This window comes from Pogona vitticeps, chromosome 13, assembly GCF_051106095.1.
Source record: "Pogona vitticeps strain Pit_001003342236 chromosome 13, PviZW2.1, whole genome shotgun sequence".
Lineage (NCBI taxonomy): Eukaryota > Metazoa > Chordata > Lepidosauria > Squamata > Agamidae > Pogona > Pogona vitticeps.
In genome coordinates, this window is record NC_135795.1 from 21717224 (window position 1) to 21733113 (window position 15890).

General features: G+C 51.7%; 1 protein-coding gene across 1 annotated transcript; it reads right to left on the bottom strand.

Annotated features, from left to right (window-relative positions):
- Positions 1-10563: 10563 nt before the first annotated feature.
- LOC144584714 (suppressor of cytokine signaling 1-like) lies at positions 10564-15248 on the bottom strand. Its single transcript, XM_078381468.1, has 2 exons — positions 14898-15248; positions 10564-11806 (listed from the first exon to the last, which is right to left on the bottom strand). Exon 2 carries the CDS (start codon positions 11723-11725, stop codon positions 11090-11092), a length of 636 nt encoding a protein of 211 aa, XP_078237594.1. The 5' UTR covers positions 11726-11806; positions 14898-15248; the 3' UTR covers positions 10564-11089.
- Between the last annotated feature and the right edge of the window lie 642 nt (positions 15249-15890).

Sequence of the window (15890 nt, forward strand, 5' to 3'; positions counted from 1 at the left end):
CGTACCTGGATTTTCCGGGCAACAACACCCACAGTCTTCCAGCGAGCATCGCCGGTGGCCATCCCAGCTGAGGATTCTGCGCTTCGTAGTCCCAAACTTCTCCAGGCTCTGGAGGCCACACCAAAAACTGTGCAAACGGCCAGACTGTGGCTGTCGTCCAGGAAGGGACTGAGGTTTCTTGTAAGAAACCCAACAAAAAGATGTTTTGGAAAGACCCAGAGGGTGTGTGTGTGTAATTGTGAAAGAGACAGCTCGTTCTCTGAGCTTCTCTTCCAGAGAAAACTCTGCCAAGTTCTGCTTTATTTAGTTGGAGAGTTCCCCCCCCCTTCTCTGCAGCCGCTGCAGAAACAGGATCTGTCCTATTGCAAAACTGGTTTTTCCTCCCTTCATTCTCCCTGTTGTTTGGGCTCCCTGGGATTTCATCAGGACGCGGACCACTTTGGAGTTAAGTTGTCTCCGGAAATGAATCACGCCCTGGGTTCCCTAAGTGTTGGGTTGCCTTCTTGTCTCTGGGGCGTGTGTGACATGATGTTCCACCAGGTATATTTCCTTTCCTGTCCTAAAACATGCCAACCCAGAAGGCATTTCTTATGTGGAACAAAAACAAAGCAAGTAGCAAGAGAGATAGATCAAGAAACCTATATGCCTTATATGGCTCATGCCTTGATCGTATCAGACATTTCCCTAACATCCAAAGGGTGTTTTCTGATCTCATTTTGTATCTTTGCTTTCCATGAGTTCTCACGTTTTGGGTCCCTCCACAAACCAAGGCTTGTTTTTCTTACCAGGTGAAGTTTAGCGCTATGGCACTTGCTAAACATTAGTGCTAGAACGCCAGCCTGCAAAACACACGGGAGCATCCACCAACTGCAATCAATGCTGGCAAAGTTTGCCGGATACTAGCAAGGGCAAAGTTGATGGGTGGACACTTCTGGAAGCTGCCACCATGGCACCGAAGCACTGTTGCGCTTTAGCGCTAGACACTTTACATATGGAAAACCATTTCTAAGAAATCCAGTGATTTCCCATCAGCAAGCAACTTCAAAAAACAGAAGGCAAACCAACACACTGTCTGGAAAAACCTTCGAGGATGCCAGTTATTCAGTGTGTTGTATAAAGAGATTCAGGACAGTGTGACATTTGTAGATAAAAGTCTCCTAAATGTGAAGGCTAAATATTGCTGCCACCATCAATGGACTGTTTATAGACCCAGAGACCTTTATCCATTCCAGGGAAGCGTAATTTAGTCTGTTATGTATGTGGATGGGATTGGCTCCACGTCTTATGAGCAAATTCCTGAGCAAGTTCAGTGTGTGCTCCTAAAACAGATTTATCCAAGCCACCCTCTGGAAGGCTGCAAAGCAATCTCCCCGGAAGCGAAAGAAAGAAAGAAAAGTCCATGGCTCTTAAAAGAGTTTCAGCTCATTTCTCTTGGACTCTGCTCCTTGTGGAACAAATGATTTCAGTTTACGGTTACAGATACATAACTCATTGCAGGTTGAATTCATCAGAGGTTTACCATCCTTTCCCCCACCCGTTAGATCTTCGTTAGAACAAGATTTAAGGGGTGCATTTTCCAGATCAAGAAGACTGGCCTCGGGAGGAAAACAAGGCCATTAGGATCTGTGTAGAGCTACAGGGCACGAGCCAGCTCAACGGAATCGCATTTCAAACCCATTGCTTTCTAGGGAGAGCTAAGCATGGGCCTGTTTATCGAGCACCACGTTGTTGTGGTCAAGCTTACATCAGCCAGATTGGAAGATCTGCTGCAGGGAGAATGTCTGGATAGGCAAGATATATTAGATTGCAACAGCCTGAAAAATCTGGACTGGCTGGACCAAAGAAGGTAATCAGCCCCAATGGAATGGGGTCCAAGTATGGGCCCAAACCAGTCAGTAATGGGACAGAATTATTATGGAGGCTCTCTTGATAAACCTTGAGCCACCTTCCATCAGCAGAGAGAGTGGCGTTACTTCTCGTGCGTTGCCCTTGAAGAATGTGGGCCGATGCGAGGAGGGACTGGCTCTCCCACGTGAATCTGCCTGGGTTGGGTGTGAACGTCCACCCAGATCTCTTGCCTTCCCTGATAAAGATGGTCCAGGATATGGCCATCAAAAGGCCGGGATATTTAGAACAATAAATATGTCTTCTTGACACAGCAGGAAACCCGCCAGTTGTTTTCAAGTGTGCCTCCTGCTGAAATCAAAAGGAACTAAAAGTGGTTGGTTTGTTCTCGCTGGAGTTTTCTGAGAGGATCCAGCAGATAACCCTGCAGCCCTGTAAAGAAGCTCTCTCGGCGCATGTTTCTCATCACATGCATCTGCGGGTTCTTGCCTGGGCGACCCAAACATGATGATCTTTGAAATGTCCCAAGAACAGTTGTTCCTTGCTTTGCAAAGCCTGCCAAACGGACACAGGACTTCTCAAAAAAAAATTGCATGGACATTTAATCCCATTCTCCTACATCAGAAAAGCCTCAGCTGATGTCCTGCTCTTTATTTATTTGCTTATTTTTTTTTTAAATGGTTGATGGTGATATTTGCAGCCCTCAGCTTTTCAGACTCCCAATTTGCCTCCAAATGCTAAACGTGAAGGTTCTTGGTTTTGCAAGGAAATGTTGAAGACCTGGTATATAGATCTTTTCCCCGGGAAAACGCAGAACCTGAAGGTCAAAGAGGTTTATGGTCGGCACTGACCACAGCTTATGCCAGCCGTGGGACACCGTGGCCTTTTGGGCTGCGAGATCTTGCAACCCCAGGCCGTGCAGGCTGAGGCACGCCGGGGACATTGGGCAGCCCAAAAGACCGTAAAAGGTTGTGCCTCTTTGGCTTGCTTGTGCTTTGCCAGGTGCGAGCCGGGTGTCTCTCCATGCCAGCGACAGGCCCCCAGTTTGGGGGAATCAAACTGAGCCTTCAACAGACCACAAGAAGAAGGCGGTTAGCCAAAAGATACGAGGGGCGTGTGATCCTCCCCTTATCCCTTCCTCTCCCTCCCCCACAAAGAAAAAAAAATCAAAAAGCAGAATCATGAGGTCCCTAAAACTCCCCAAATCCAGTTTGGGGAAATCTCTGGCTTCAGCTGATCGAAAAGGCACACAAAGGTGTGGACATTTTTGGAGAGCTTCCAGTCTTTCCGTCAGACCTCAGACGACAGAACAGAGCCTATGGGGAGAGGAAGATGAGGGGAAACTGCATTTTAGGAAGTCCTGCAGGTCCCCTTGAGACCAGATGAAGCGGGAGGATCTGGAGAGTCTCCAGACCTTCCATGGGTTTGCAAAGCGATGCAGCCCCTTTAGGTCCCAATCCGGGCAGTTTGTTCCAGGGAGAGCAACCCACAAGCCTTCAGCTCCATGCTAAGCACAGCAAACTACACTGTGAACTCCGCACCAGATGTGAGTAGGCAGGGCCTGCTTGTGATCTCCTCCTGGGGGGCATCTGCTCAGCTACAGAGGGGACAGCGAGATGTTGGGCGGGCGGGCGGGGGGGTCCCTTTCCAAGTCCTTCTCATGCAGGTTGAGTGCCGTCGCTCCTGATGCAAAAGCCCGCCAAGCCCAGAGGGTTTGACATCCCCGATCGACCCCATGACTCACGTCTTCTAAACGGAGATGAGCTTCCTCTCTTTGCACAGGGCAACCGAGTGGAGACTCCCCGCTTTGAATTAGGCAAATGGTCTTAACGTGTTCTGCGGGGCTTCTGACGAAACAGAGCCGGTGACCCATGAACGGTGGAACGTGGGAAATTGAAAGTGCTGAGGGAGACATAAGGGGAGCACACAGACAGCATCCTCCTAGACACCCCCGCCAGTAACTTTCGTTTCCCCACCCCGCCGTATGAATGGCGCAACTGCCGATCCAAGGCCAACGTCAGGCAGAAGAGTTTACAAGAACCCAACAGGTATCTCAACGGCCTGAGTCGTTTTATGCCCAAGAGAGAACAGATCGTCTCACTCGTCTCACTCGTCCAAATAAAACACATTATTTTTCCAGCTGGCTTTTGGCCGGTCCCTTGCAAAGGGACCAATTGGGGACCGAGCACATGTTTGTGTGTGTGTGTGCATGTGTTCCGTACAACATAAACTGGTGCCAGCGCCTCGGACAAGGTCTGAATGTGAGCCCGGTTTGAATGATGGATCAGGATTGTTTCGGAGAGATTCTCTCCTACACAAACAGACGGAACCACCTGGTCTTCTTCTCAGCCACCCAGATGATGTGTGTTATGCTCCGGGGGGAGGAGGCAGGGGAGAAACACACACACACGGCACACAAAATGCATGACACCCCCCCCCCATGGCTTCAAACGCTAGTGTTCAGAGGTCATCTCATGAAACAGATAGGCCGGCAGCTCTGGAGGGAAGGCCGTCTTCACACAGAACGTGGCTTCTGCTCTTGTGGACCTTCGCTGCAGCAAAAGCCGGATAAGTTAATGGTCGGCACAAACTCCTGCTGGTGTTCCAGAGGCTTGCTTTCGGATGAGCCGTAAGGTCTGAGCGATCGGGCTTGCAAAGGAGGGAGCCATGCCTCCCTCCTGACCACCCGTTGCCAAGCAAAGCTGGCCACCTTGGGGGTTGGGAAGCTCCAGGTTTGATGGTCGCTTCTCTTCCGGCAGGTGAGGAATTTCCTCGCCTGAGGATGAGCTGCCTGGTCTGTGTCCTTTAACCCTGAGGGGTTACCGTGCAGAGCCTTAAAATATTCCTGGAATGGGGACGAGGGATCTGATGGCTCTCCAGATGGATTAGGTGGGTGCTCCCGGCAGGCCTAACGAGGATCGCCCAGGGCAAAGGATAACGGAACAGCATCTCGAAGGCTGGACTTTCTCTCTCTTGAGCAACTTTTGTCCACCTGCTGCCCTCTGGATAGAGTGAGCATGCCTGTTCATTCATTCATTCATTCATTCATTCATTCATTCATTCATTCATTCATTCATTCATTCATTCATTCATTCATTCATTCATTCATTCATTCATTCATTTCAATCTATATACTACCCCATGAGTGCTAGAGCAGTATTCTAGGTGGTTTTACAGGCAGTTAAAACCAGAGGAACATCCAGTAAACACTGAATTACAGCACAAATAGCAATGCCATACAAAAATAAAATAAAATGACATCAATGGGCTGCTGATGCATTTTATGGCTACATGGAGGAGCCTGGCCCGGGGTGATCTGGTGGGTCGGGAAGATGCTCTGACTGGTAACAGTGGACAGCCGTGACACATCGTCCCCGGGGAACGTGGTGCCCTCTGGCCCTCTCAGATGACCCGCCGGGGGCAGATCTTGGCTGCTTGGACCCCAAGGGGGTTGAAACCTGATGCTCTGGGTTTAGGGGAAGCCACTGACTCGACCAAAGTGATGTACTTCTTTGTGTATCGAAGAGACACAGAACGGAGGCAGAAAAGCACACGTTTGGGTCCCTCGAGAGAAAAGAGTTTAAATGATGAGTCATGAAGGAGGATTATTTATTTATTTGTTTATTTATTTGGTGGGTGGTGGAGAGGAGCTGCCTGCATCGATGCAACCTGGAAGGCTGGAGATTTAAATGCACAGATCAGCCTTTTTGGACGAGAACAAAAGGGGCCCCCAAATGCTGTGCCAGACATGTGAGTTTGGAAGGATTAAAATACTGGCTGACAGGCCTCCCTGGCAAGAGAGGGGTAGCCTTGAACAGGATGCACCTTGTTCTGTCTCTCTCTGTGTGTTTCTTTTTAACGAGCAATGACGACAAAAAAAAAGAACTCGCCTTGCTCACTGGAAGTCGAGTCGTGCTTCTTGTAAATGACCTAATTGGTAACAGGATTACTAAAACGGCGGTTTTTTGAACCACTGGAGGAAACTGGGGTTTCTTACACCGAGGGATGTGAAACAGAAGATTTCGGTGCCAGGGGTGTGTGTGTGTGTGTGTGGGATCTGTTCAGGACTTACATGGAAACCAGCCTCCACCCACCCGTCTGCTCAACCAACCACCCACCCACGTGCCCCCCTGGCCTTCCCTCCCATTCTCGGGTCAGGTCTTCGGGACTAACTTTTCTGAAACTTTCTGGCTGTCGGGGAAGTCGGCCCGGGACAGGGGTTCAGCCTCTGGGTTCAGCCTCAGGAAGGTGGGCTTGCCTTCTTGAGCTCATGGCTGCCCCCTCGGTCACCGATTTGACTAGGTTCCACAGTTGCACCCTCTTTTCTGTCATGTTTTTAACATCATCTTTCCGCATGAGCTGAGCTTTTTACCCTTTTCTGTTTAGTCTGAGCGATGGCTGTTTGAAAAGTCACATTACCATGTACGGTATTTATTTGTCTCCTCCTTTCCCATTAAGAGCAGGAAATGTTGGGGGCATGCTATGCGATGAAGATGATGATTTGTTAGTCGTTGGCGCCATTAACCATTCTAGGCAGGAGTCTCACCGATGAAGCTTTCCTCATCGCGGTGCCTCCGTGTCAGGAGAAGCTTTCCTAGTTAAGTTCCTGACTTCTGCCCAGTTGGAATAAGTCCCCGAATCCCTATTCGTGGGGAAATGACCACACATGAAACGAGACCCACACAGGCTGCCCCACCCAAGGCAAGATCAGGGTCAAGATTCCCAAGATGAGTCTCAGCATCAAGAGACACAGGACTAGCCTGGATTTTTAAAAATCACCCTGTTATTCTATGACTGCCATGAATAATTTTGCATTTGCTACCCATCAATCACCCCGTGACGGGAAGCATTTCCTAATCACAGGAGTCTGTCATCATCTCCTCCTCGTACAGAGCGGATCTGCTTCCTTCTCTACTGTAAGAAAAATGACTCAGGCTCAGATAGCAATGAAAGCTAACCTCAGCTGTAGATGTGGCTCCCCAGAGCGGTTCTGGATGGGAAAGAGGAAAGAAAGAGGGAGGAGAGGACAGGAGAGGAAGGGGGCCTAAATAGGGAAAGCGCCCAGCCTTTCCCAACTGGTCCTGAATCCCGGAGAGCGGGATCTGTGCCAGTTCAGGCTGTTGACACCAGCGCCCGGCTGGTAGTGGCGAGGGTGAGGACGCTGTGGGTTTTGATCCGAACTTGAGGAGGCTGATCTGTTTTCATGAATGGGTTCAATACCTTGGAGAGCTCCGGATGTGGGATGGTTTTCCTGCGACACACACACACACACGATGCTGGAGTCCCTGGGACTTGATGACCCTGTTCCAGAGCTGGGAAAACATTTTGTCACAGAAGCCCTGGCTGGGCACAGGTTCATGGGGTTTGTAGTCCAAAAACCTGGCTGGGGATTCTAGGAAGCACCAGTTCCCTTTCTTTCATTAAACCCTCCCTTTCAAAACTGCCATTACCAGGATATTGAGGAACCTCTCTTGACTGTTTGCTTGAAAAAATGTCGTGGCCGGTGGCCATAAGGAGCCGGACGGTTGCCCTTTGCCAGAGCAAAGCTTGTCAGAGTAAGAAGGAAGGTGGACCAAAAGAGAGAGAGAGAGAGAAGCAAGGAAGGAAGTTGTGTACACTAATGAGATAAACATTCACGACTAAGCAGAGGCACCAGAGTTAAAATAGGAAGCGCGGACTTATTATGGGGAACAATTAAATCTCCGTTGACGCCTGGCGTGCCAAACGACACAAACATGATAGTGTCGTTTCACAAAAATGGGGGGGGGGGGTTGTTTTTACCAAGTAAGAATGGAGCAAGTTGTAATTCTTCAGGTATTCAGTTTTTTAAAAGTGGTGGAGGAAAGGATTGTCCCCTGTTGCCATGGTGAAAAAGCCATTTCATTTCCCTTGGCACCTATATGACCTCTGCGGCAGTGGTCAGCCCTTGGAAAAGTGATGTTCTTGGAATGTGAGCTGGGGTTCAAAGGGTCACCTTGCCCCACCTCTCCATCGGATGCAGCCAAATGGAATTGGACTCAACCAAAGTAGGGCGTCCGATGATCCGGCAGGGTCCTCGGAGACACTGTGGCATTAGAAGACCTCTCCGAGGGACAATCCCAGAAAGGGTCGATCTGACATTCTGAAAGGAGCTGGACAGCCCATTTTTTTAAAATCCCAAGGTGGTTCCATCTGGAGGCCTCTGGCTGGTCAACGTGTTCAGAAGAGATGTTGGACCGTGATTACGGCTGCCGGCCTAAAATGTCAGCTGGTCAATTGCCTGGCTTTTAATTGACTAAATAAATGGATTTCATTGCAGCTGTTGGTCTGGGACAAAACCAGAGCAGGTTTTCCGTGGTTGGCGACCTGTGTAGACGGCCCAGCAAGCAGCCATCATCTCAAGAACATGGCCTTCTACCCAACCATGCCCTGGGGCTGCCCAGTTTGGGATTGTTGCCAGCCGCTACAGCTCCCCAGAGTTTCAGATGGAGGTCTTTCCCGGCCCCAACCTGGAGAGACAGTGGCCGCCTGTCCTCTTTTAAGGTAGACCGTTCTCCATTTGAATAACCGCTTGAGGACATGGCCCATCTCTTGAAGGTCTCCTCCTGTGACCGGGGGGGGGGGGGGGACATTTCTGAAAGATATCTGTTGGTGTTGTGTCCTTTTTCGACAAGAGTGCTGGAACCCAAGAAGAGTCCCATGGGCCGAAAGAGGTGGAGAATGGCGGCCCTAGGCGCTCTCCTCTCCCTGCTCTGACCCACACTGTCCTTCCTTCACCTTCTGATTGTTGACTCCGCTTCCACACCTTCCCTTGTCCCTCCCTGGAGGAAGCATTTTGGCTTTGCCCTCTCAAGGGGCACCCCAGGGCTTCTGACGTCTCCCTCTTAAGTTTGTTAGAAGGAGATCTTCGCTTGCCCTTCCTGTCTCAAGGGCGTCCGGCCGCCAAACACCAGCAGCGCTGATCTTATTAGAAAGAAGTGCGGACATGGTTCTTTCATCACAGATGAAGGGCGATTGTGCAGTTTCGGAACATTGCTCCAGCACCACAACTTGGCCTGGCCTGAAACGGGGGGGGGGGGCTCAGAGCCACTTGCCCCCTCTGCCCGCCGGTAGGGCCTCCGGACACCTATCTCTGCCCCCAGTGAAATAAATGTTCTAGGAAAAAAAACCCAAAACCCAGAGAGAGAACCTCAGTAGGGTTTTAAACCGGGATAGCCTGCATCTGTGTTATTTTTGCTAATCTGTTCTAGCAATGTTTTTGTTCTGATGTTTCAAATGTAATATGTATTTATTTTTCACATCTGTATAACTTACAAATACTGTCTTTTTCAATGACATCAGGTTCTCCAGATCCTTTTTTTTTAAAGGAGAAAGGTGGGGTAAAAATATTTTGCATAAATAAAACTTTTTTTTGGGGGGGAAGCTGACCCGCAGAGCAACCCGCTGGATCCCTGATCTAAATGTGTGATCGGCTTCAATGCTGCTCGGTCGGCTGGCCTGGCATGTTCCCATCGAACATGGCAGGTGAGCTTTCCCAGAGCCAGGATGGAGAGGGACCTTCAACTATCATCCACCATCCTCTCCTTGGCAGGCACACATCGTTCATTCCTAGGAATTGGGTTATACAACCGAAGAACTGGAGGGTGGTGTGTGTTTTTTTAAAGTTATTGACCTTTAAACCAACTGGGAGGAAAATGTTTCTGCAGCATAAACACTAGCCGCTACCCCTGATCAGAACTGCTCACTGGCTGGTAGGGAACCGTTTCAACCCACATCTGGCCACCTCTGGAAAAGCACCAAGCCTCACGAACCAGAGGTGGACGGCATCGCAAACGGCTGGAAGCACCAGCCAAGGATGTCGAAACCGGAGGGGGGTTTAAAAACCGCTGACCCTCCTCTAGGCAAGAGAGCTGCCCAATTTCTCAGGAAATCCATCAAAGGTTTCCCCAGAAAGTTAAGCATCAGCAAACAAAGAACAAATATGCGAAAGCGTGAGAGGGGGAAAAAAAACAGTGGATTAAACAGTTGCTTCCTTTTTCTTGGGAAGAAAGGTGGCCTTGTCTTTCTTTTTTTTTAACAATAGCTTCCAACTTATAAACAGCTGGCTTATTAGCCCTGGCCATCACTGCTTCAGGCGGTCCTAGAGGGAAGCAAACCTCCCCCAGACTTCTTCAGAGACCTTAGCAACCCCTACTAGTCCCTTTCTAAATTTCACCTTGCTTCAACCGTTTATGCCTTTTTTTCTACACCTGGCTTAGACTCTTCTCCACCTCAGCAGCATCAATCTGTTTACCTGTGGCCCACAGGTGGCCTTGGAGTGACTCTCAACAGCCACCCGTCATGGGCATTGAACCGGCTGCACACCAATTGCTAGCAGGGAATGAACAAATTATGCAAGCTTCCCTGTTCCACAGGCCTCTTCATCTGGCTAGAAGACAGTGAACTGTTTCCCTCCTAGACTGATGAGGAGTCTTATCCAGTTCAAAAGCTTGCCTATTTCGTACTCCTGTGGTGAACAGTGGAACAGAGCCCCTATCCATGGAGGCTTCTAACCCTCTCTCAAGGATCTCCTACCATAGCAGAGGGTCAGACTAGATGATCCTCGGGTTTCTGTCCAACTCTACAGTTCTGTGACTCTATGAAAACACACCACTGAGACTTAGACAAGGGAGGGCAAATCCATCAGGCCAATTCTCATCCAGAAATAAATCCCTACGATTAAAGACCAAACAAAGTATGTTAGGTTGCTTCATTTTTGTAAAAAACCTTTTTTAAGGTTTATTAACAGATCATATTTTTAAAAAATAGATCTCATATAAGAAAAACATTTCTGCTCAGCAGAAAAATGACCACAAAGGCCTCCCAGAAAGGCTCCAACTTGTACAAACAAGTTACTTTTCTCATTCTTGTAAACATCAGAAATCAAGTGTTCAAATACAGTAGAACTGCTACAAAAATAGATGCGTCGGTGGTCCGCTCGCCCTTCTGAACATCCCGATACCAAATCGCTTCGTGCGTCCAGCTTCTCCGAACAGTCTCGCGCGCCCGGCACAAGAGTGCCACAGAACACGTGGGGCCATGCCACCGTTTCCAGTACCACGGTGGCGGCAGCAGCAGTGCCCCCTTCCAGCCAGCCCTGGCCATGCACCACCGGCTTCCCCCCACTTGGTCAGTAGGTTTCCTGCCCATTTTCAGACTCCGCCGGCTGCCCCAACCTCTCCCGTTGCTCCAGTGGCGCCGGGGGGGGGGATTTAATCCAAAACCCTCAGAACTTGAAAGGAAACGACTCCAGATAATCCTTTAAAACCGGGTTGAGCGGGATGTGGCTTAAGTTTTCCCTCCCAGCCGTAGCCACAATCGTTCTGCGGCAGAGCTCCTGCAAGGAACGCAAGCGTCTCTTGGGCAGCGGGCTGACCAGCACTTTCTGGGGGGTGCCGGCATAATGTTCCAGCAGTTTGAAAAGGCAATCAAAGGTCTCGTGGCTGCCGTCCAGGTGAAAACGGCCCGCCTGGAAAATGATCCGGATGCTGGTGGGGCCCGTGGCCGTCTTAACGCTGACGGTGAAGAAGCAGTTCTTCTGCCGGCTGTCCCGCAAAAGGAAGGTCCCCACGGGCTCCCCTTTGAGCTTCTCGTGGGCCATGTTGACCGACAGGGGTCCCCAATAAAAACCGCACTCCTCCAGCAAGGCGCTGGCGCAGATGATGGCGTTGAAGTCCTCTTGAGAGCGGAAGGTGTGGAAGTGGGTGTCCCGGGGAGCTTGGCCACAGCCGGGAGGGCCATGGCGGTGGGAGGGCTGGGCCTGCCGAGGGGCCCGGGCGGCGGCGGCGGAGGGGGGCTCCCGTCGAGATCTCAGCTCTGTTGCGATCCCATTCTCAGGCGTCAAGCTGCTATGTGCTACCATCCTATAGACAAGACCCGCCGGTGTGAGCGCCCATCGCTTCCTGGGCCAGCCACCCGCCGTGCACCTGGGTCTTTCCTGCAACTGAAAGAGAAAGCAGAAGTTACTTTACGCTGCCCAGAGTGAGACCAAACGCGAGGTTCTGCAAAGGGAAGGTCGCCAGAAAGGGAACCCTCTCTTCTGTCAGACTGCCTCTAGTTCCTTCTTTGGAAAGCAAAGAAAAAAAAAGAAGATTTAAGGAAGCAATAGATGAATGAGCACTGATTATGCATGCCTGCGAGGCGCTTCCCCTCCCGTAGCCACAAAGTGCATCAGCAGCCCATTGATGCCAATTGCCGATTCAGAAAGCTTGGCTTGTCCTCCATCGATTAAACCCAATCACTACATGGTTTACAGGGTAAGGAAATTCCTCCCCAGGCTGCTCTCCCAACTGCTCCACCCCACTGAGCCCTGAAGGCAAGAAGCTCTATTTGCTGACGCTGGCCCCACAGAAGAAACCACTAGGGCTCCTAATTTCTTGCTTTGAACTTGAAAGGATGTTTTTATGGCATTCCTCCTATGAAAAGTCATTCGGTCATTAGATGCAGAGCTGTGGAGAAAGAGGGGGGACTGGCTGACACAGACCCGTTCGGGTGGCGCTTGTCCACTCACCCCCCCCTGCTTGCCCTCGGGGAGCCTGGTTAGCTTCTTTGTTTTGCAAGGGGCTCACCCTGCTCAGAACCAGGATAGACAAGGCTGTAGCGACCTGGGTTCAGAAATCTCCCACAGCAGATACGGAGGGACAGAAGAAGTAACACTCTTTATGCGCTGGGGAGACAGGAGGAAGGGATTACAAGGAGCCAGCTCTGCAACCTTGCCAAGTTACAGAATAAAATCCCAGGTCTCCTTCTGGAGACGTTGCCCCTCCTCTTCCACAGCCCCCACCTCGGGGGGGGGGGGGTGATTTTAAGACTATAATCTTACAGGCCTGAACACAAATCAAGCTCGCTGGACCTGCAAAGCGTTGTTCCAAAGCTCGCTCTCAAACCGCCCTCTCTAAAGTGGTGCAGTTTTATTGCTGCTTCCTTTTTATTGACAGATCTCCCCCCCCCACCCTCCACCCCGCCAAGGAACCAGGAATCAAGCCATGTGAAGCTAGGGAGAAGACAGAGGCGAGCCAGCCATGCTCCAGCCTACGTTTGGCCAAGCCTGCTTCTGCAGACCTTACCGGCAAGCATCGTTTTTTTTACGATTTATCCCCTGTTGCAGTCACTGTATTGATTCCTGTCGGTCGTTTTCTGAGAACTCAAGGCAGCTTCTCAGAAACGGAGCGGTCTCTGGGTGCCCTGAGCTGTTTTTCCTGTCGGCAGCGGTTCCTGCACAAGGCAGAAACCTAGTTTGCCGTTTTTTTTTTTCAGGCAGGAAAAAAAAATGCAGCGGGGGAGGGAGTTTCAAAACCCACAAAGCCTTATTATTATTACTATCCAAAAATACTAAACACACTTCATCAGAATTATAAAACGCATTGGCCGGTATGATATAACACAGACAAGTTCTAACCTAAAGCCTAAGAATCTGTTAAATATCGGTGCACTATGCATGCTGTTCCCAAAACTGTCAATTTTTGCAGTTCTGATGCTGATATTTCTGAGATCTGCAACTGCTTATAACATTGTGTGAAATGTCTTGATAGTGTTCTCAAAGCCCCAATGACTCTGGGGACGCCTGAAGTGTGTTTCATCCCCCAGCGACATATTTTGATGGCCAGGCCTCTGTGTTTTGTTAGTTTTTCCAATTCATTATTATTATTATTATTATTATTATTATTATTATTATTATTATTATTATTATTATTATTATTTGAATGGCTATGTTAATTGTCAGCAGCAATTGAACTGCTGGGGATCGACGGCATGGGATATTACAGAACAGCCTGGATGAGGGCATGATCCCAGCCCTAAGAAAATGCAAGAGAAAAAGGAGAGCTACCAGAAAGGATGCATTCTTGCCAGCTGCCTGAGTCCACAACTGAGAAAGATCGCCTTCTCCCCACCTCCAAGGGGGTCCAGCTGCCATCCACACCGCTGAGCCCCTAAAAAGCCACCCCACAGTCCTGGCTGGTTTCCTAGCACGAAGCGGCACAGATCCGTGGCCTTGGAGGAAAGAAATTGCTCGCTCTGGAATGGAAGCAGAGGGCTTGGCCCCAGGATGTGCCTCCACTTACCTAAGTCTTCCAGACTTTTCCCCGCTGGCTGAAGAAGCCTCCTGTGGAACTCCCAAGCTTGCTACTTTACCTTCCTTGTTCCCTCGGTTTACCAGCCAAGAGGCTGGTTCCAAGGAAAAGCCAGCCCTGGCTTCCACAGAAAGCCACCCCCACCCCATCCCCACATCTCCCATCTTCCACACCCACCGTGAAAATGCAAATACCCTTAACAAGCTCGTGGCCACATTTGAGAGCAGGTGGGGACGCTGGACCTCCAGAGCCTCTGGGGGTGGAGGGTTTGGGGGGGGGGAAGAGGAATGGCAAAAAAATTACAATTTTAAAAAAGGCACAAGATCCCAGCCAACAACCCGTCAAGGGCAAACTTTGGCACACCTCCAGAAATGTCACGTTTTGCGCTTCCCTTTCCAAACACAGCAAAACTACAAAAACGTGGACCTTTCCATTCTTTAAAAACAAAAGAAAACAAAACCCACAATTCTAGACAAGAAAATCCGATTTAAAATTTGGGCAGGAACCAAATTATTTTAATTTAAAAAAAAAACACAACCACACACACAATAGACCATTTCTCCCCCCGCCCTTTGCCCACCTCGCGCCTGACCGCAGTTTCCCCCTCTCCTGATAAAGAAGAGGCGGGTGGATGGGGGGGGCTGCCCATGGGCTCTCTTTTCAGGGTGGGATGGGGGGGCAGTGGAGGTGCGACACACACACACACAGACAGACCCCCCCCCCCGGAGCGCTCTCCCTGCCGAAGGAGGCGAAGCGGGAGCCGGGCGCTCAACCCCTCCGGCAAGACCGCTCCTGGTGCGGCGCCTGCCCTGCCGTGCTGGGGATGCGCCCGGGCGGGGGGGCGGGCTCCGTGCCTTCGGCGGACACCCCCAGCCCCCCCTTTTTTCCCCTTTTGTAAAAATCCTGGGATCGTGGCGGGGGTGGAGGGGTAAAGAGGTGGCCCTCGACTCCGGACGGGCTCACCTGGGGGCCGCCGAATCCGGGGGGCTCCGGGCGGGCGCGTGCCTGGGGGGGGAATCTCCTTCTCCTCCTCCTGGATGGGGATCCCCCTCCGCCTCCGCCGCCGCCGCCGCCGCCGCCGCGCAGGGTCCGGGGAGCTGCGCGATCCCGTCCGGCCGCCCCGCTGACTGGCGGGCATCCTCCGCTCCGACGGCCCGCCGGGCAAAAGCAGCAGCAGCAGCGAGAGGGGGGGGCGGCTGGGGGGGCGCCCGGTCTCCGCTCATCGCCGCCGCCGCCACCGCTGCCGCCGCCGGAGAGGCTTTTGAAGCCACCCCTCCGCTCGTGGTCCTCCTCGCCCGCCCGCCCGGCCCCGCCTCCCGTTTCCCCAAAAAGCGCAACACTTTCGCTTTCCTTCTTCCCCGCGGAGGGGGGAGGGGGGAGGAGAACGGGAGGGGAAGGGGAGGGGAAGGGAGCCCGGCCGCCGCCCCCCCCCTCTCCGCACAGCCCCAGCCAGTCCCCGCGGGAAGGCGAGAGGGCTCCTGGGCGCGCACAGAGGGCGCCGCCGCCCCCCCCCCGCTGGGCCCTGGCTTGGGCTCGGGAGGCGCTTTAACACCCCCCCCCACCGCCCGGACACCCCTCCCCCCCCCACCCCGCCGGCTTTCAACCAGGAAAGCGCAGAGGAAACAAACCGGAGATCAAAAGGTGGAAAGATCCGCACCGCCTCCACGGGGACGAGGGGGGGGGAATGGTCTCAACCCACGCAAGTGCCTGGGGGGGGGGGTGGGGGGTCTGGGAGAGCCGGCTTTCCCCACAACCCACGCAAGGCGGCCCGTGACCCCTTTTATGCGGCAAAAGCCCGGAGCGCGTTGTGGTCTCGGAGGGGCCACTAGGAGCCATTGGCTTTACAAAAGACCCGCTCCCCGGTGGGGAAAGGACACCTGCTCGCACTCACGCCTTGGTAGGGATGATTCCTCTTCTAATGATGGGAAATCTATAATATCCAAGCTGATCTTGCAG

Coding starts and splice junctions, on each gene's coding strand:
- LOC144584714 (XM_078381468.1), bottom strand. CDS start 11,725: ATGGTAGCACATAGCAGCTTGACGCCTGAGAATGGGATCGCAACAGAG.